At 44.2% G+C, this 18,955-nt stretch overlaps 1 protein-coding gene across 1 annotated transcript in view; it reads left to right on the top strand.

The window, feature by feature from the left end:
- The window catches only part of LOC111154950 (tripartite motif containing 2), a 59,050-nt gene that overhangs the window by 21,284 nt on the left and 18,811 nt on the right, over nucleotides 1-18,955 (top strand). Inside the window, exons 4-6 of the mRNA XM_022514917.1 lie at nucleotides 4,881-5,032; nucleotides 6,220-6,400; nucleotides 7,515-8,238. Coding sequence (XP_022370625.1) covers nucleotides 4,881-5,032; nucleotides 6,220-6,400; nucleotides 7,515-8,238 — 1,057 coding nt within the window. The remainder of the gene's footprint in view (nucleotides 1-4,880; nucleotides 5,033-6,219; nucleotides 6,401-7,514; nucleotides 8,239-18,955) is intronic.

The raw sequence follows: 18,955 nt of genomic DNA, 5'->3' as shown, positions 1-18,955 counted from the left end.
ATTAGCCCCTTGGGGTACAGGTCTGTGAATCATCAGATCATCAGGCTTACACATTTCACAGCACTTACCATAGCACATCCCTCCCCAATGTGATGCACAGAATTTTTTGATGAGGTACAATTTATCAGTTTTTTGTTGTTGTTACTTATGCTGTTGGTGTCATATCTAGGAAACCACTGCGAAATCATAAGTCGTAAAGATTTACTCCTATTTTTTTCCTAGGAGTTTTATAGTTTTAGCTTATATGTTTAGGCCATTAATCTATTTTGAGGTAATTTTTGTAGATAGAGCAAAGTAAAAGTTCCACTTCATTCTTTTACATGTGGATATCCAGTGGTCTTGGCATCATTTGCGGAAAAGGCTATTTTTTTTCTCCATCATGTGGTCTTGGCATCCTTGTCAAGAATCAGTTGACCACAAACATATGGTTTTATTTCTGGACTCACAGTTCTACTCCATTGTTCAATATGTCTAGCCTTATGTCAGTAACATAGTATTTTGATTATTCTAGGTTGGTACTAAGTTTTGAAATTGGGAAGTCTGAATATTCCAATTTTTTTCCCCAAGATTGTTTTGGCTGTTCAGGGTCCCATGTAATTCCATCTAAATTTTAGGAATAGCTTGTTCACTTCTGTGAAGAGGGATGCTTGAATTTTGATAGATATTTCACTAAATCAATAGATCAATTTTGGTCATGTTGCCCTCTTAACAATTTTAAGTCTTTGAGTTCATGAGCAGGAATTATTTTTACATTAATTTCCATTATTTAGGTATTCTTTCATTCTTTCAACAATGTTTTGTAGTTTTCAGTGTACAAGTCTTAAACCTTCTTGGTTGAATTTATTCTTAAGTATTTTCTATTCCTTTGATGCTAGTATAAATGGAATTATTTTCTTTCTTTTTTTTAAAATTTATTTATTTGACAGAGAGAGAGAGATCACAAGTAGGAGAGAGGCAGGCAGAGAGAGGGGGAAGCAGGCTCCCAGCTGAGCAGAGAGCCTGATGCGGGGCTTGATCCCAGGACCCTGGGATCATGACCCGAGCCGAAGGCAGAGGCTTTAACCCACTGAGCCACCCAGACACCCCTAAATGGAATTATTTTCTTGATTTCATTTTTGGATTGTTCATTGCAAAGTATTTAGAAATACAACTGATTTTTGTTTGTTGATCTTGTATCCTACAGCTTTGCTGAATTCATGTGTTAGTCCTAATAGTTTTGTTGGGGAGGGAGGCCCGGGTGGAGGGTGTATTCTTTAGGGCTTTCTATAATAGAAGATCATATCATCTCGGAATAGAGAAATTCTTACTTCTTTCTTTCCAAAGTGTATGCATTTTATTGCTTTTTCTTGCCTAAATGCCCTGGCTCGAACTTTCAGTACATTGCTGAGTAGAAATGGCAAGAGTGGTCATCCTTGTCTTGTTCCTTATCTTAGGGGATCACCATAAGGTATGATGTTAGTTGTAGGATTTTTGTAGAAACCTCTTATCAAGTTGAGGGAGTATTCTTCTATTTCTAGTTTGATAAGTGTTTTTATCATGAAATGGTATTAGATACTGTCAAATTTTTTTTTTCTGCATCAATTGAGCCCCGACTTTATTCTATTAGTGTGGTGTATTACATATACTAATTTTTGTATGTGAACCACTTTTGCAGTCCTGGCTTAAACTCCACTTGTTCATACTGTATAATCCTTTTAATATATAGCTTGATTCAGTTTACTGGTATTTTGTTAAGGATTTTTGCCTCTATATTCATAAGGGATATGAACTTTTCTTGTGATGTCTTTTGCTTTGGTGTTGGGGTTGTTGGCCTAATAGAATAAGTTAGGGTATGTTCTCTCATCTTCTATTTTTTGAAGAGTTTGGAAGGATTGGTATTAATTCTTCTTTAAATGTTTGGTAGAATTCATCAGTGAAGCCATCTGGTCCTGGACTTTTCTTTGTTGGAAGTTTTCTGAATACTGATTCAATATCCGATTATAGGTCTGTTCAGGTTTTCTATTTCTTCTTTGGGTCAGTTTTGGTAGTTTGTGTGTTTCTAAGAATTTATCCATTTTATCGATATTATTCAATTCGTTGGCATACAACTGTCCCTAGTATCCTGTTTGTCAATGTTGTTGATCCTCACAAAGAACCAACTTTTGGTTTCATTGATTCTCTCTATTGTATTTCCATTTTCTGTTTTGTTTATCTCCACTTTCATCTTTATTATTTTCTTTCTTCTTCTTGCTTTGGTTTTTTGCTTTTTTTTTTTTTAAAGATTTTATTTATTTGACAGACAGAGATCACAAGTAGGCAGAGAGGCAGACAGAGAGAGAGGAGGAAGCAGGCTCTCTGCAGAGCAGAGAGCCCAACGCGGGGCTCAATCCCAGGACCCTGGGATCATGACCTGAGCCAAAGGCAGAGGCTTTAACCCACTGAGCCACCCAGGCGCCCCTTCTTGCTTTGGTTTTAATTTGTTCTTCTTTTCTAGTTCTTTAATGTTTAAATTTAGATTATTGATTTGAGATCTTTCTTTTTTTTAAAGTAGGCATTTATAACTAACATTTTGCTCTGAGTGCTGTCTCATAAGTTTCAGTATATTGGGTTTTCATTTTTACTCATCTCAAAGTATATTCTAATTTCCCTTGTGATTTCTTCTCTGACTCATTGTTCAAGAGTAATTTATTTAATCTTCCAGGTTTCCTTCTGTTACAGATTTCTAATTTAATTCCATTGTGGCCAGAGAAGATACCTGTGTGATTTTAATCTTTTTAAATTTATCAAGACTTTTGTGACCTAATATATGGTCTATTCTGGAGAACTTTCCATGTGTACTTGACAAAAATGTGTATTCTATTATTGAATAGAGTGTTCTATAGATGGCTGTTAGGCCTAGTTGCTTTATTGATCTTCCGTCTATGTGTTAGATCATTAATGAAAGTGGGGTATTGAAATCTCCAGCTATTTTTGGCCTGTTCATTTCTCCCTTCAGTTCTGTCCGTTTTTACTTCATATATTTTGGGGCTCTGTTTTTGGGTACACATTTGCTTGTAATTGTCATATCTTCTTGATAAATTTATCATCTAATCGTAATATAATGTCCTTCTTTATCTGTTGTAACAGCTTTTGTCTTAAAGTTTATTTTGTCTGATATTAGAATAGCCACTCCAGTTCCCTCTCTCTTTCTCTCTGTTTCTTTTTGGGGGAGGGGGAAGCAGGGAGAGGCAGAAGGAGAGGAAGAGATTGAGAATTCCTCAGCAGCCTCCACACCTAGGGTGGAGCTCGCCGACCCAGGACTCCATCTCACAACCCTGAGTTCATGACCTGAGCTGAAATCAAGCATCCCGCGCTTAACTGAACCACCCAGGCACCCCACTCCTGCTCTCCTCTGATTACTCTTTGCATGGAATATTTTTTCACCCTTTTAATTTCAATCTGTTTGTGTCTTTGACTCTAAAATGAGACTCTTATAGACAGCATACAGTTCATTCAAAGAGCAATTTTTGAATACTTACTTTGTGCAAGCAATTACTTAGGCTCTTGTGGGTAAGAGACTTCCTGTGTTCAGGAACTTAATATCTTATAAATAGTTCATAAAATGGGGTATAAATAAAGTTGCTTTGGTGGGAACTTTCACTTTGTGAAAATCCACCAATCTTTAGGAAGACTTTTGCCCTTTTCTATATGTGTCTTATACTTTAAGAAAAAGTCCCCTCCAAGAAGCACTTCGGGGATTCAAAATTGGAAGAAGTTATTTTCAGCTGAGAGAATAGGGGAATGCCTTCACCCGGAAACTGACTTTTGAAAGGCTTTATGTTATATTGTTACTGAGAGTTTGTCATAATCAGGATAAGTGGCTTTATTTTCATGGAAGCGGATGATGCCATCATCTTCATCATCATCATCATCATATTGTCATTTGCTGCTGCTTCATCATGCCAGTACCAAGCATCATCTACTTCTTCGTGCATATTAACCTACTGAATTCTCAAAGGAGCCCTAGGAAGTAGGTTACTATTATTGTCTTTATTTGACAGAGGAAAACTTGAGACACAGTGAAGTTACCTAAGTGGTAGAGCCAGAGTACAAATTGCTCCATACAGCTTCTCTCTTATAGAAAGAGTATCAGTTCTCAAAGTATGGTTCAGGAACCCTTTGGGACCCAAGATCCTTTGTGGGGAGGGCAAGTCCACAGATCAAAATTATATTTATAATAATACTAAGGCATTATACGCCTTTTTCACTCTCATTCTCTCAGGAGTGTACAGTGCAATCTTCCAGAGACAATATGATCTGTGCTGTCACAACAGATTGAATGCAGAAGCAGATATGAGAATCCAGTTGTCTTCTATTAAGCCAGACACTGAAGGAAATTTTGCAAGTGGGAAACAATACCACTCTTCTCACAACATTTTTTTGTTTTGCCAAATAGAGTTATCTTTCATGAATTGTATTGTTCATGTTAACATTTAGGGGGCTTATTATTGCTTTTAATAAATTAATAAATATTAAAAATTTTTGTTTCAGTTTTTCAGATAAATATCTATAGATACAATTCACATACATAAAAGCACTTTGGAGTCCTCAGGCATTTATAGAGAGTGGGAAAGTGTCCTAAGATCACAGAGTTTGAGCATCACAGTCCCACGCTGTTCAGCTCTTAGGTAATAGCCACGGAAGAGCTGGTTTTGTGAGGACAGCAGCAGCTTTGGAGTCTGGTCCACCTCTGTTTGAGACCCGCACAGTTTACCCTTCCTTTACTTCTGTGACATCGGACATACTTCCTACATCCTGGGAAAGCCATGAGCATTCCATGAGAAGGCCGGCTAAAGGCCTAGCGTATAGTAAGCACCCAATTAGTGGTATTGAACCAGACCTTGTTTTTGCGCTACCCACAGGTGATGGACTTTTACTGCCAGTCTTGCGAGACCGCCATGTGTCGGGAGTGCACTGAGGGGGAGCATGCGGAACACCCCACAGTCCCCCTCAAGGACGTGGTGGAGCAGCACAAGGCCTCGCTCCAGGTCCAGCTGGACGCCGTCAACAAAAGGTGCGCACGCCTCCCCCGGACTCCCGACTGGCTGAGCATGAGGCTTGCCCTCTGGATCTCCGGCCTCAGTGGGATAATAGGTTCACGCTACCTAAATAAATTCTCCTTTGATGGTGGATCTGTAGTCATAAACTAGTGAGTGATAAGGGTCATCCTCTGCCCCTTGGTAAAATTCCAACCTCCTTATGTTATGAGTGGTGGCATTTTTGTTTTAGTACCTTTTAATGACTAAATGAATAAAATACTTTTAGGGAAAATGCTCCCGGGAGATCCCTGAAATCCGTGCCTGAAACCAGGCTCTGGGAGTTTTTCTTAGTTGCTTTTTCTGACATATACTGGTATACTGAACCATTGTGTTGACTGTCACTAGCTTGTCTCTGTTTGAGCCCAGCAAAATAGTACCAACCAGTGACTGTTCAATTTTCCTTATGTTTCCCTGCTTCTAGCCTTACTCTTTGGCATGGAAATGAGGGGACAGGGTAGTTGTGCGATACATGAGAAAGACCAGAGAAAGGAAGTAAACAACCAGCTGAAAATCCTCATCACCAACAGTTGTAGTGAGAAAAGTATGGTTATTCTATAATAATTAAAGGAACTTGGAAACTTGCAAATGTTCCTTCTCTGAGGGAACTCAGAGTCTGGATAAGTTTTTCATACGATTAGGTGAAAAGATACAGCTATATATTTAGAACAATGGTTCTCGATTGTGGGCAGTTATACCCTTGGAGGCATTTGGCAATGACCTGGAGACAGTTTGGTGTCACAACTGCGTGTGGGGGTGCTGTTGGCCTCTGGCAGAAGACAGGATGCTGTTAAACGTCTTATAACACACAGGATAGTCCCCTGCAACAAAGAAGCATGCGGCCTACAATGTTACAGGGTCAAGTTGGAGAAGTCTTGCTTCAGAGTGAGGAGAAGCCATGGTGTTTAGAGAGCCTCAAGACTTTGTACCATCAATTATTAAAATTAGATGATTGATTAGATGAAGTAGACGTGGACCCTCAAAGTCTATTCTCTCAAAAGCAGTTAATTATGTCACGTCTTATTTATTCTGTTCTTCCACTATTACTTTTTTGAAGATGATGAAAGGCAAAGAAAATGTTTTTTGACAAAACATAGTGTTTAGATAGATGTTTCTCTGTTTCTGGGTTGATGTTAAATAATAATCTTTAATGACTGTCCTCCAGGCTCCCAGAAATAGATTCTGCCCTTCAGTTCATCTCAGAAATCATTCATCAGTTAACCAACCAAAAGACCAGCATTGTGGATGACATCCATTCTACCTTTGACGAGCTCCAGAAGACTCTGAACGTGCGCAAAAGTGTGCTGCTTATGGAACTGGAAGTCAACTATGGCCTCAAACATAAAGTAAGATTCCAGCCATTCTCATAGATACACAGTAAGAGACATGGTATCCCGGGCACCTCTCTGCACTAGCTTACTGTGTTCTAATAATAGCAAAGGGGACTCAGATGGGTCCTTAATGTCACTGTTGCATAGTAAACAGTAGTTTTCTTTTTTAAACAATTTACTTACTTATTGTAGAGAGCGAGAGAACGAGTAGAGCGGGGGAGGGACAGAGAGAGAAGGAGAGAAGGAGAAGCAGGCTCTGTGTTGAGCAGGGAGCCTGATGCCAGCTTGGTCCTGGGATCCCAGGATCATGACCCCAGCTGAAGGCAGATACTTAAACAACTGAGCCACCCAGGTGCTTCAACAGTAGTTTTCATTTAATGGCACATCCAGCTATTTTTTCCTTCCTCTTTTCAGCAAAGTTCTATGATTCTGTAACCATAAGGTCCAATTTATAATTTGACACAAGACAAGATTGAATATAAAGTCATATTTTCAGGATTTAGGTTTAAGCTGGATTATTTTCCTTCCTTGATTATAACGTCTAATAGTCTCTTAATTGCTCTCTCATCCACACCAACCTGTTAGTCAACTTCCAAGAGAACCCTGACTGCGGCCTTTAACATGTCCAATCACAAAGCCAGGGATCAAAAGCTTCTGCTATTAGGGTGTGGTGGGTTTTCATTAGTCTGGTTTCTGTTCCTTTAGGTGGCAACAGGGGATTTGGCGACTTTACGGAGAGATACTGAATAATGAATATTTCGGATGCCGGGCATAGCAATTTGTTTTCCCGGCTCCTAGTGGTGACGTTTCCGCTCGCCCCAACAAAAACACATGACCCAAGAAATATGTGTGTGGGAGAGTCTGGGCGAGGAGGAAGGGAAAGAGGTGGTACCGGGAACGCAATTCAGAATCAGGCTTTTGAAGCGGGTTCGCTGGGCCGGATTAAGTACCCCCCCACCCAACCCCGCGGAGAGCCAGCGGCGTGGGCAGGTGCAGGACCCGGCGGCGGCCCGCGGAGGGCAGTGCCCCCGCGCGCCGGCGCGCAGCGTTTGATGGGCTGAGCTCGTGCACCGAGGCGAGCGCTCACCCGACCTCGATTCCCCCCAACCCCCCACCCCCACCCCCGCAGGTCCTTCAGTCGCAGCTGGATACTCTGCTCGAGGGGCAGGAAAGTATAAAGAGCTGCAGCAACTTCACGGCGCAGGCCCTCAACCATGGCACGGAGACGGAGGTGCTGCTCGTGAAGAAGCAGATGAGCGAGAAGCTGAACGAACTGGCCGACCAGGACTTCCCGCTGCACCCGCGTGAAAACGATCAGCTGGATTTTATCGTGGAGACCGAGGGGCTCAAGAAGTCCATCCACAACCTCGGGACGATTTTAACCACCAACGCGGTCGCCTCCGAGACTGTGGCCACGGGCGAGGGGCTGCGGCAGACCATCATCGGGCAGCCCATGTCCGTTACCATAACGACGAAGGACAAAGACGGCGAGCTGTGCAAGACCGGCAACGCCTACATCACCGCCGAGCTGAGCACGCCCGACGGCAGCGTGGCGGACGGGGAGATCCTGGACAACAAGAACGGCACTTACGAGTTTTTGTACACTGTCCAGAAGGAAGGGGACTTCACCCTGTCGCTGCGGCTCTATGACCAGCACATCCGAGGCAGCCCGTTCAAGCTGAAAGTGATCCGGTCGGCCGACGTGTCTCCCACCACCGAGGGCGTGAAGAGGCGCGTGAAATCCCCGGGGAGCGGCCATGTAAAGCAGAAAGCGGTGAAGAGACCCGCCAGCATGTACAGCACTGGGAAGCGAAAAGAGAATCCCATCGAAGACGATCTGATCTTTCGAGTGGGTAAGGAGAAGGCGCCGCCGCGCCCCATTGTCTCAGCGCTGCTCTGGTTAAGGGGCGCCGGGGAAAGGGTTGTGGCAAATGGGAACCTTGCGGGTCGGGACTTGGACCTGTAGGCGCTGCGGGACACTGGGATATTTTATTAGGTGAGTTTAGGCAGTCTTCTCCGGAGATTTTAGGATTTATTTCCCCCCTTTCCTCCCTCCTCCTCCTCCCTCTTTCCTCTCTCCCTCCTCATCCTTTTTCCTTCTCCTGTTACCTCCCTTCATCTTCGCCCGTCAGCCTCCCTCCCCTTTGTCCTCCTCCTTACCCCTAAGTCCTCTCCACCCTCCGCCCCCCATCTCTCCAATTTCCCCCTCTCTGTCCTCCTCTCTGGTTCCCATCCCTCCCTCCCTCTGTTCCCTTCTTTCTCCCCCTTCCCTCCCCCCCTTCTCCTTGTGCTCTCCTCTCTCCCCCTTTCCTCGCTGCTCCTTCCCCACCTCCTCCTTTGTAACGCTAGTGCGCATATTCATTGTAGAAAATTAGAAACGGAAAATAAGCAAAAAAAGAAAATAGAAAAAAATCACAGCACTCAACCCGAAATTTTGAAGGACATGTTGACCAACTCACGGCCCCCTGACCCCCCACTCCCGCCAAAGGAATGTCTTTAGCAGTAGCTGAAGGCAGAGCGATTGTTACTTGAGATCACTCCATTGTTTCTCTGAATCCCAGCTGCGGCTGCACTGTGGGCGGAGGGCCTAATGCCTCCCTGTCACTGCTTCTGTACCATAGGGCTGGGGATGGGGGACACGGAGCAGTCCAAGTCGTGGTCACTTCCAGGTGTGTGTAGCTGGAGAGCAGCCCCAAAGTGGGGAGGGTGGGTGGAAAATATGGAGAATGGAATGGGGCTGAGGCGGAAACCAGGCGATGAGCCTATAGATTGGAGAATGCAAATCTCAAATTCCCTTGTCTGCTTTATTGCCTCTGATTTTAACTGTTTATTCTCTCAGTAGAAAGCAAACTAAAGGTAAGTATCACTGGACTTTGTCATTCTTCAGGAAAAAGCCTGCATTTTGGTTAATGTTTCCAAAAGAACCTTTATCTTTATCCTGCTTATCTTTCTGCCTCTTAAGTCCTGTGTTGCAGAATCTCTGAAAGGGCACTGTGTGAAGCCTGGGGTTCAAATAGATTGGGGAGACCTTAGCTTCAGTTAAGGAAAGTTGTTGTTGTTGTTGTTGTTGTTGTTGTTGTTTTAACCCTGGAACCTTTAGAATCTGCCAGTGTGCCCTGTAAGTCTCCAAGACAGGAGAAGGGATAACAGGCAGCACTTCCACAAAGCTTTCCTAAGCAGAGAACTTTTTCCGTGGCACATCCTGGGAAACAAAGGCTCCTTGGAACCTCCTTGGTCAGCTGCTGCTCTTGTGTTAATACTGCATCTTGTAAAGGCCACGATGGGACATGTAACTTGTCCACTCACAGCCCGGAGGCCCTTCTCCCTTCACTGGCCATATGTGCCACATGAGTGCAGAAGTTAGACCTGCCTGCTGAAGAGGGATGGAGGAACTGGGCAAGGACCTGGGCAGGTGCAGGAGTGGGAGCCTCCCAGGTCTGCTGCTCCGGTTCTGCCACTTAACTTGAACTTTAGGCAGGTCTCTCAGCTTCTCTGAGCTCCAGTTTCCATGTCCATAAAATGAGAATAGAAGAAATACCTGTCTCGCGGAGCTGATGAAGTTCTAGAACATAGGTGAGGTCCGGTGGGGTGAGGTCTAGAGCCGATGACCAAGAAAGAATTCTTGAGACATCTTTGGTGCAAAATGGTGGTTTATTAAAGCATGGGGGCAAGACTCGTGGGCAGGAAGAGCTGCTGCCCCGGGGTTGTGAGGGGTGGCAGGTTATGTACCATGGGGGTGGGGGAAGGAAAAGGGAGGTTTCAGTAGAACTTTCATATGCTAAAGAGGACCTACCAGATACCAGAGGCCTTGCCTTTGCCAAGGTCGTTTTGCTGTTTTTAGCAAGCTATTAAGATAGTTGGGAGAGTCCTAAAGAATGTCACATGTCCTACTCAGGAGTGGGGGTGGGGGAAGGTTGCAGGGTGTCAGCCTTTTGCTTTGTCCTCAGCCAGCCTTCTGTTCTCACAGAGCCATCGTGAGTTTCAAGCTTAATGCCTGGTATGCTGTAGGAGTTAAATAAATGAGAACTATTGGTTTGCTCAGGCAGTGATGGTCCTTAGATTTTCCCTACTTCCTTTTCTTCTAATTTTTTTTTTTTTTTTACCCTTCCTGCTCCCCACTGATCTCCTGCATTGAGAACAAGCTCAGTGGGTCTCCTGCTCAATCCTTTCCTCCACCTCCTCCCCTGACCTCCTCCCCCAGCCAAGTGATCCCAGCCTGTTTCTCCAGGCAGTATGCCAAGTGGAAAAGGACAAAGATCTGGGTCTGAATTCTAATTCTCCTTAACAGCTGGGCAAGTAGCTTACCTTTTCTGAACCCAGTGCTCAGTTACTGGTAGCTGTTATTTTCCTATTGCTGTTCATTTTAATCTCCATCATCACCACCGGTGATTCTCACCTGACGTACCTCTTCGGGTGTTTCCCTCCACCATATTGATTTTGAATCCCCAGCTTCCACCAGAGAAGGGGGTGTACGCTTTTCCCTCCTGTCCCTTGCGAATTCACTGGTGACTCACTGGCACAGGTGGAAAGGTGTTTAAATGTTTAAACATCCGTCAAGACCTTAGAAGAGTGCCTGGCATACGGCACTGCGTCCGAGCTTATTCATGAAGTAAAGATGCTGTCTTAATTTGCTAGGGCTGTCGTAACAAAACTCCATAGACTAGGTGACTTAAACAAGGGAAATTTATTTTCTCACAATTCTGGAGACTGGAAGTCCAAGATCAAGGTGGTGCCAGAGTTGGTTTCCTATGAGGCGTTTCTCCTGGTCTTCTAGGTGGCGGTCTTTTTGCTGCTTTGTCCTTACAGGGTTGTCCCTCTGTGTATGCAGAACTCCTGGTGTTTTTTTCTCTTCTGGTGAGAGATTAGGGCCTCACCGTAATAGCCTTATTTTAACTTAATCACGTCTTTTAAGACCTTCTCTCCAAATGCAGTTACATTCTGAGGTACTGGAGGTTGGGACATGAGTTTTGGGGGTTCGGCCCAGATGTAAGGGCAGAAAGGAAAGCAGGTCTTTCAGGCCTGTTTCTCCTTAACTTTATGTTTTAATCCAGAGTTAGCCAAAAGACACCACTCACGGTGCAATAATTTGGCTCAAAAAGCGTTTCTAGAGCACCTGGTGCCCTCTGCGCACTATGCCAGGTGATGAGAATCTAGAGATGGAAGAAACGAGATCTCTCTCAAGGAGTTTACAGTCTGGGTGATAGATGCATGACTGCTTGACTAAATGTGGTGTCGCTCCAGTCTCTCCATCAGATGAGCAGGAGGTGAGAGAATTCACCTGAGGCAGAACAAGGGAGATAGAAGTTTTTGGAGTAGTGGGCAGAACAGCAGAGGAGAGACTGAGGCAGTGGGTGGGATTCGTTTTTAAAGAGGAAAGCTGAGGTACAGGGATGTATGAATTCTTCCTTTTTGGGGGAGCCAGGCCGAGTTGTAAGTAGCCCATTGGTCAATTAGGGCCTCCAGGTGTTTTGAGGCTATTTTGAAGTGGGTCGTCTGAGGGGCGTGTCTGTATTCAACAGGTGCTCACTGGGGCCCTTTCAGCCTTCCACCGCTCAAGCCTGTTGCCTAAAGGCAGGCTCTACCCTTAATACCATGGGTTAGGGGGTGGAAAGCTAGGAAAAGGAGAAAGAATTTAAAGAAGGACACAAGCAAAGAGGAGGAGTTATCCGGGTTGACAGGTGGAAGTAGCACTCCAAGTCGAAGGACCAGAGCAAGGAGGAAAGGCTTGGTGAAGAGGAGTGAACTTGAGTGAGGTTTCTGAGCAACACATCCTGTGAGAAGATGCAGGGGCGCAAAGGCGCCATGGAACGTGGGGAAGGCACTGACTGGAGATGAGGCTGGACAAGTCAGTGTCGGCGCCCACTGCTCCCTGAACACCCTCTGGGCTTCCATACCAGGCACCTGATCTCTGAATTCTTCCCCCAATTTTATCTTTTCCCCAAGTTCCACCTTCTTGTTTGGAGTCTGCTGTGATGATTACTCTTCATGCATGGGCCTCATTTCCCAATAAGATTACAAATTGCTTGAGGTCAAAGATGATGTCCAACAATACCCCAAAGAATACTTGGCATAAGTACTTTATTTGTTTGAATAGGATCCAGTTGTGACCTTCCACATGATTTAACTTCCCTCTCACCACTGTCAGGCCTCAGTGTTGTCCAAGAACACACAGACCAGACAACCCGGCGCTAAGCCCAAGGCTAGTCATTCACATGTATCCCCATGTCTGGAACTGTGCTACGCAATGTCAGGCAAACAGTGCTGGCCTTCTAAGAACTTGTCTTCTTGACGTCTGTACTGTAGGCTACGGCAGGTAGAGTTTATATTAATAATTAGAAGACTTTCAACTTTTTTTTTTTACAATTGTAACTATTATTTTTTTTAAAAGATTTTATTCACTTATTTGCCAGAGAGAGAGTATGCACAAGCAAGGGGAGCGGCTGGCAGAGAGAAACAGAGTCCTCATTGAGCAAGGATCATGACCTGACCCAAAGGCAGACACTTAACTGACTGAGCCTCCCAGGCATCCCTATAATTTTGTTTCCGAACTTTAAGTTTCTCTGTACAATTCAGCTTTTAGGTGCATAACAATAGAACATGCACAGTTTGGGGGACGCCTGGGTTGGCTCCGTCGGTTAAGCATACAGCCTAGGACTCTTTGGCTAGGTTAAGATCTCTGGGTCAAGGGATGGAGCCCTGCTTTGGGTTCCACACTCAGCTGGGAGTCTGCCTCTCTCCCTCTGCTCTTCCCCCCAGTTACGGTCTCTCTCTTTCTCAAAGAAATAAATCTTCAAAAAAAAAAAAAAAAGATAAAATACACCTTTAAAATGTTATTTAAAAAACAAAAACAAAAAAACACGCACAGTTTGACCAGTCCCTCTGTGCTGTGGTGAAGCCTGCCACATGTAACCCAAAATTCACTGAAATTCAGCTCTACACCTGCAGGGTAACCACGGTCCCTCAATTGGTCTCACACATACTCAAGGCACTCAATTTGTGCTTCAGGATGTATAGTTTTCATAATACATGTATGAGGGTTCATTCAACAACCATAAATAATGTGCTGATTCTGTGTACTCAGAGTGAATCCTCACTTTCTGGGTGATGGAAGGGATTTTTCAGGGCTAAATCTGACTCCCATTTTCACCCTCCTCACCAATTATCCAGCCCCCAAGTTAGATGGACTTCTGCTGTTGAGCACTTACTATGTGCCAGATACTTGGCTGGGTCGTGGTACAAAGAGGGATGAGATTCTGACTGTGACTTAGAGGAGGCGACCGTCCAAAGGAGACAGTTGTGTACAGAAATGTACCTTCAGCTTCAATCAAGACACAGTTGCTGGAGTGGCAAGGAGTCCCGGGAGGTCCCCAGAGATAGCCTCTAAGCCTAAGCTGGCTCTGAAAGGGAGTGTCAGATGTAAGGGAAAAAAGGGTGCTTCAGATGAAGGGCGAGCGGGCGCAAAGGCAGGAAGGTGAGAAACTGAGCGGTTCAAGGACCGTAAACGATGCCATCCTCTTGGAGCCTCAAATGAAATAGAAGCAGAGAGAAGGTTGTGTTTTCCTTGATAAGGAGCTTGAACTTTGGTCTCAGTCTCTGGGGAGGGCCAGGGAGATGGTTTCTGTAAGCCACAGTGATGCTTATGCTCACTGGAGTTTGAGACCCATAGCTGGGTCTCTGGGGAGGCCCTGAACTGGGTGATGTAGTGTGGTGGCTTACTAAGTTGTTTATTTCCAGAGAGCCTGGAGGCATTCTAGGTCATGTAAAGTCTCCCCCAGGAAGCAGTAGTCCGCTTGAGCTAATACAAGTGCCAGGGTTCAGAGTGTTTCAGTGCAGTGGAGAGGAAATGGCCAATTTATAAAGGCTCAGGAAGGAGTGCCTGAGGGCTCAGATCCTTCCTTAAGTGACTGCCTTCAGCTCTTGTCATGATCCTGGGTCATGATCCGGGAGTGTCAGGATGGAGTCCTGCAGCAGACTCCCTGCTCAGCAGGGAGTCTGGTTCTCCCTCTGACCTTTTCCCCCACCCACTGTGCTCTCTCTCATTCTCTCTCTCTCAAGTAAACAAAATCTTAAAAATAAATAAATAAATAAGCCAACAAATAAATACACGCATGCTCAGGACAGAGAGGGCAAGGCTCCGGGACCAGACTGAATTCTCGGTGTGTGACTTGCGTGCTGTAGGGACGTGAGCGGGTAGAGTGAGTGGCAGTTAAGGCTGTGCACTCTGAAGCCAGCTGTCCTGGGTCCCAGCCCCAGCACTGCCACTTCCTCATCTGTGCGGTCCTGGCTAAGTTTCTTCTCTCAGTGCCTCAGTGTCCTCCATAAAATGGGTAGGAGAAGAACCACCCGCCTCCTAGGGACTTCGCATAACGACTGGTACTGAATGACCCGCAGTCCACTTTAGAGAGGCAAAGGGAGGTAATACTAATTGACATTTTATTCGTAGCTGTCGTATAGAAGTAAGAGTTAACCTAAGTCTTGAAGAGCAGTCAAGAACTGAAAAGACTGACTCCCTCATTTAAATCCCAGCCTGCTATTTATTAGCTATATGATTTAGGGGAAATTATGTAACCTTCTGTGCCTCAGTTCCTTTATCTATAAAATAGGGATGGTATTAAGGTGTACTTGATCTGGAAAGGATTAAAATAACATATGTAAAATGTATTCAAAGAGTACAGGTGCATAGTAAGGACTCAATAAATGTTGGCTTTTGTTGTTACTATTATCCTCATCCACCCAGGTAAGGATAGTCAGGAAAGGGGCGGATTTCAGTTTTGATCAACCAGGCTGAAGTGTACCCTAGGCACTTTAGAGCGTAGGTTTGGAGCTCAGCAAAGAAACCAGGGCTAGAGATCCATTTGGGAGTGAAATGTATAAGGAAGTTACTTTAAATCATGAGCTTCAGTGTGGTTCAGGAGGGATGGATGGGGAGCAGAAGAGAAGGAAGGACTAAGCATTCTCTGAGCCAGGCTTTGTGCAGTCCATTTCTGTGTGGTGTCTTACTAAAAATCTTACTTTAAATCTTTGGTAGGGAAGACACCCTTCCAGCTCCTAATGCCCCCACAGCAGAGAATACCTACCACAACATAAGAGGCACATGCTTCCGTGCACACCACCTCCTAACTCTGAGCTCCGTGATTTCATGTTAGCAAGCCGGACATCAACCTTGAGGGGAGCATTTACACTACAGAAGTGGGCGAGAGCTACAAGTCAGAGCTCTTCCCATGGTTCCCGCCCCTCAAGAGCCAGATTACCACAACATATAATTATCCCTCCTCCTGAAGAAATGGGGGCTCCAAAAGCTTTAGGGCAGGACCCAAGACACCTGGGCCTCTGATGCCCCTGCCTTTATTTATTTATTTATTTATTTATTTATAAGATTTTATTTATTTGACAGAGAGAGAGAGATCACAAGTAGGCAGAGAGGCAGTCAGAGAGAGCAGGGGAAGCAGTCTTCCTGCTCAGCAGGGAGCCCAATGAGGGGCTCGATCCCAGGACCCTGAGATCATGACCTGTGCTGAAGGCAGAGGCTTAACCCACTGAGCCACCCAGGCGCCCCAACCCCTGCCTTTTTAATCGTATGACGATTCCTCTTCATCTTAAATGTCTTTTAACTACCATGGTTTTCCAAAGTTGAGAGATTTGATACCTCCCATGCCTGAAAACTGAATTATATGCCCACTGTGAATGAGTTACTGTGCTAACTCTGATACTGTGCTGGAAAACAATCCTGAATGAGTTTAGGGAGGTAGCTTAGAGCATCTGTTGATGAGACACCGGGATTATTTTCCCCTGCACTGTTAGAGTTTGCTGACTAGAAGCGGTAAGCTGGTTTTGTCAGCTACTAAAGAAAATCATTAAACAGAAGGGAAGCCAGAAGATGTGGGAGGGAGTGAAAGAATCACAGCTGAATTGTTTCAAATTATGTAATTCATACACCATACCTTAATGTGTCAGTGAGAAGAATGGAATGAAACACTCCTTTGTACTCTTTGTATTCTAGTGGGCTTGCTTATAATGTAAGAGGGATGTCCTGAGTGCTAGGCACTGTGCTGGGGTATGGGGTGCAGCAGCAAACAGGACAGATGTTGCCCCTGCCCTCGGAGAACTAATGTTTAGAGAGAGACAGTTAAACAGTTAAAATGCCATGTGCTAGGGGATGGAGTTCCTAAGGGTCTTAGAGCGAAAGCATGAGCCATATGAGCCCAGAGGTAATCAGGAACCTGGTATTCTAAAGTCTAATTAGAACCTGGTATGCTAAAGTCTACTTAGAAAAAAGCAGGGGCGCTAGGGCACCTGGGGTGCTCAGTCCATTGAGCGGCTGATGCTTGGCTTTAGCTCAGATTGTGATCTCAGGGTCCTGAGATCAAGCCCTGCATAGGAGTTCTTGCTCAGCAGGGAGTCTCCTTAAGTTTGTTTGTCCCTTTCCCTCTGCCCCTTCCCCCCACCTTGCTCTTTCTGTCTCTCTGTCACTCTCTCTAAAATAATAAGTCTTTAAAAAGGCAAACGGGGGAGAGTCCTGACTGACCCAGTCAGTAAAACATACAAGTCTTGATCTTGATCTTGGGGTCATGAGTTCAAGCCCCATGTTGGGTATAGAGATCACTTAAAATTAAAAAAAAAAAAAAAAAGGATGTGTATAAGAGCGGGAGACCTGAGTTTTATTCTTTTCTCTGTCTTTACTACCTTTGTGATGTGTCTAGCTTCATTTTCTCATCTATAAAATGGAACAGTAATTTTTGTCCTGCTAACTCTTGGGGTTGTTCCAGGAAGTGCATTAGAGAATATACTATGAAAATGCTGTAAATATTACTGAACATTTTGTTTTTCCATGATGTAACGTGGGGTGTAATTTACTCCGTTGCTAATAATTCGTCCGTGCACTCACTCATTCCACAAATATTTGCTAAGCACCTACTTGTTTGAAGAGCCTGTGTTAGACCCTGTTTTTTGCTTGAGTTCATCCTCTTGCATTATCCCATTCAGAGTATCTAGATTTGTTTAGCGTTAATTCTCCTATTAAGTTGGAGTGGGGGTGGGAGGAAATTCGCAGTTCTTGATCCCTATTTCAGTCCAGGGGCTTTCCTTGAGTGATCTTCCCGGGGGCATGGGTGGAGGTTCCCCGGAGAAGCACAGATGAGAAGCCGTTGGCTTAAATATTCATTTCATGGTTCATGGGCTAGTTTAACATCTGGGAAAAACCAGTTTAATTATCTTACGGAATTGTTGCCAAATTGTTTATAATTACTTTTAAGACTGGTGTTACTCATTTTACTAGCCAAAACATAACCACCAAATGAAATCTTGTACATCAACGTAGTCAGGAAAAGATTTTATAAGTACTATGTGTGTTTATGTTACATTTATATTCATTACAAAAGAACTAGTTTTCGTTATGTAGAATAGTTTGGAGGGGGGATTTTCTGTAGTCCGAACAGAATATACTAAAAATCTTGAAGAGTAAAGCATGATCCCAAATTATTTCTAACTTCTGGAATTTATTTTATTTTGGTCCCAACATACTTTATAAACAGCTGGATTGTGGGCATTTCAGCATGATAATATGCTGTATTTCCACATTATTACACACCCTCAATATTTTTGAAGCTTAATTAACTGCTAGTGAAGATAGCATTAGCGATCCCTCAAGAATATGCTGGTAGTTTTGTTTGATCTTCAGGAATAACACTGTGATCCTGCTATGCTTAAAAACTCAAATAGATTTTTTAGAAAAATGATCAATACTTTCTGACAAGATGAAAGATACCCTTAAGAATCAGAAGGTATTATCAGTCATGCCAACCCCAGCTGTTTGAATACTAAGCCATGTGGCTTAAAAAGATTTTTAAAAATAAATATAAAATTGAAATGGCAGTGTCTGCTCTATCTAGCTTTTTCAAAAATATATAGTCAAGGGGTGTTTAGGTGGCTCAGTTGGGTGAGTGTCTGCTATTGGCTCAGGTCATGATCTCAGGGATGATCCTGGGATGGAGCCCCAAGTTGGGCTCCCTGCTTCTCCCTCTCCTTCTCCCCCTCCCCTTTGCTTGTGCCATCTCCCCCTCTCTCTCAAATAATTAGATAAAATCTTTAAAAATACACACACACACACCTGGACTAATAGATGTTCTTCCGACCCTGTGATTTTATTTGTGGGACAGCAGACTCAAGCTCTAGTTAACTTGAGACTGAGAATAAGAGCTGGGCCAGCACGTGGGCCTGGAGCTTCGTAGAGGCTGTAGAGTCTTTCCAGCAGCGTGGTCTTTGGCAACAAGTTTCCGTTGCTCTCACGACCCGGTATTGGTAGGCACTGAGCATCTCCATTCATTTCACACTGGGCAGAGTCTTCCTTCTCCTTGTTCCAGACGGTATTGACGTGGAGCCCAAAGAAATGTCTTCCCAAGTTTCACCTACGCTCAGAAATGTATGTTCACTTCTGCAAAGATGAAAGTGTTAGTATTTTTTGCTCATGTACATTCTCTCCTTCAGCATTTGCAGAAGTAAAATGAAATCTTTTTGACTAAGGCACCCCTTAGCTTCTGCTAAAGCTCTATTCTCCCATGGTTTTTCCCTTCC

The sequence above is a fragment of the Enhydra lutris genome, unplaced genomic scaffold (genome assembly GCF_002288905.1).
Source record: "Enhydra lutris kenyoni isolate GAN:26980312 unplaced genomic scaffold, ASM228890v2 scaffoldscaffold3, whole genome shotgun sequence".
NCBI classification, from domain to species: domain Eukaryota; kingdom Metazoa; phylum Chordata; class Mammalia; order Carnivora; family Mustelidae; genus Enhydra; species Enhydra lutris.
Note: the sequence above shows the minus strand (reverse complement) of the source record. Positions and strands in the feature narration are given on the sequence as shown.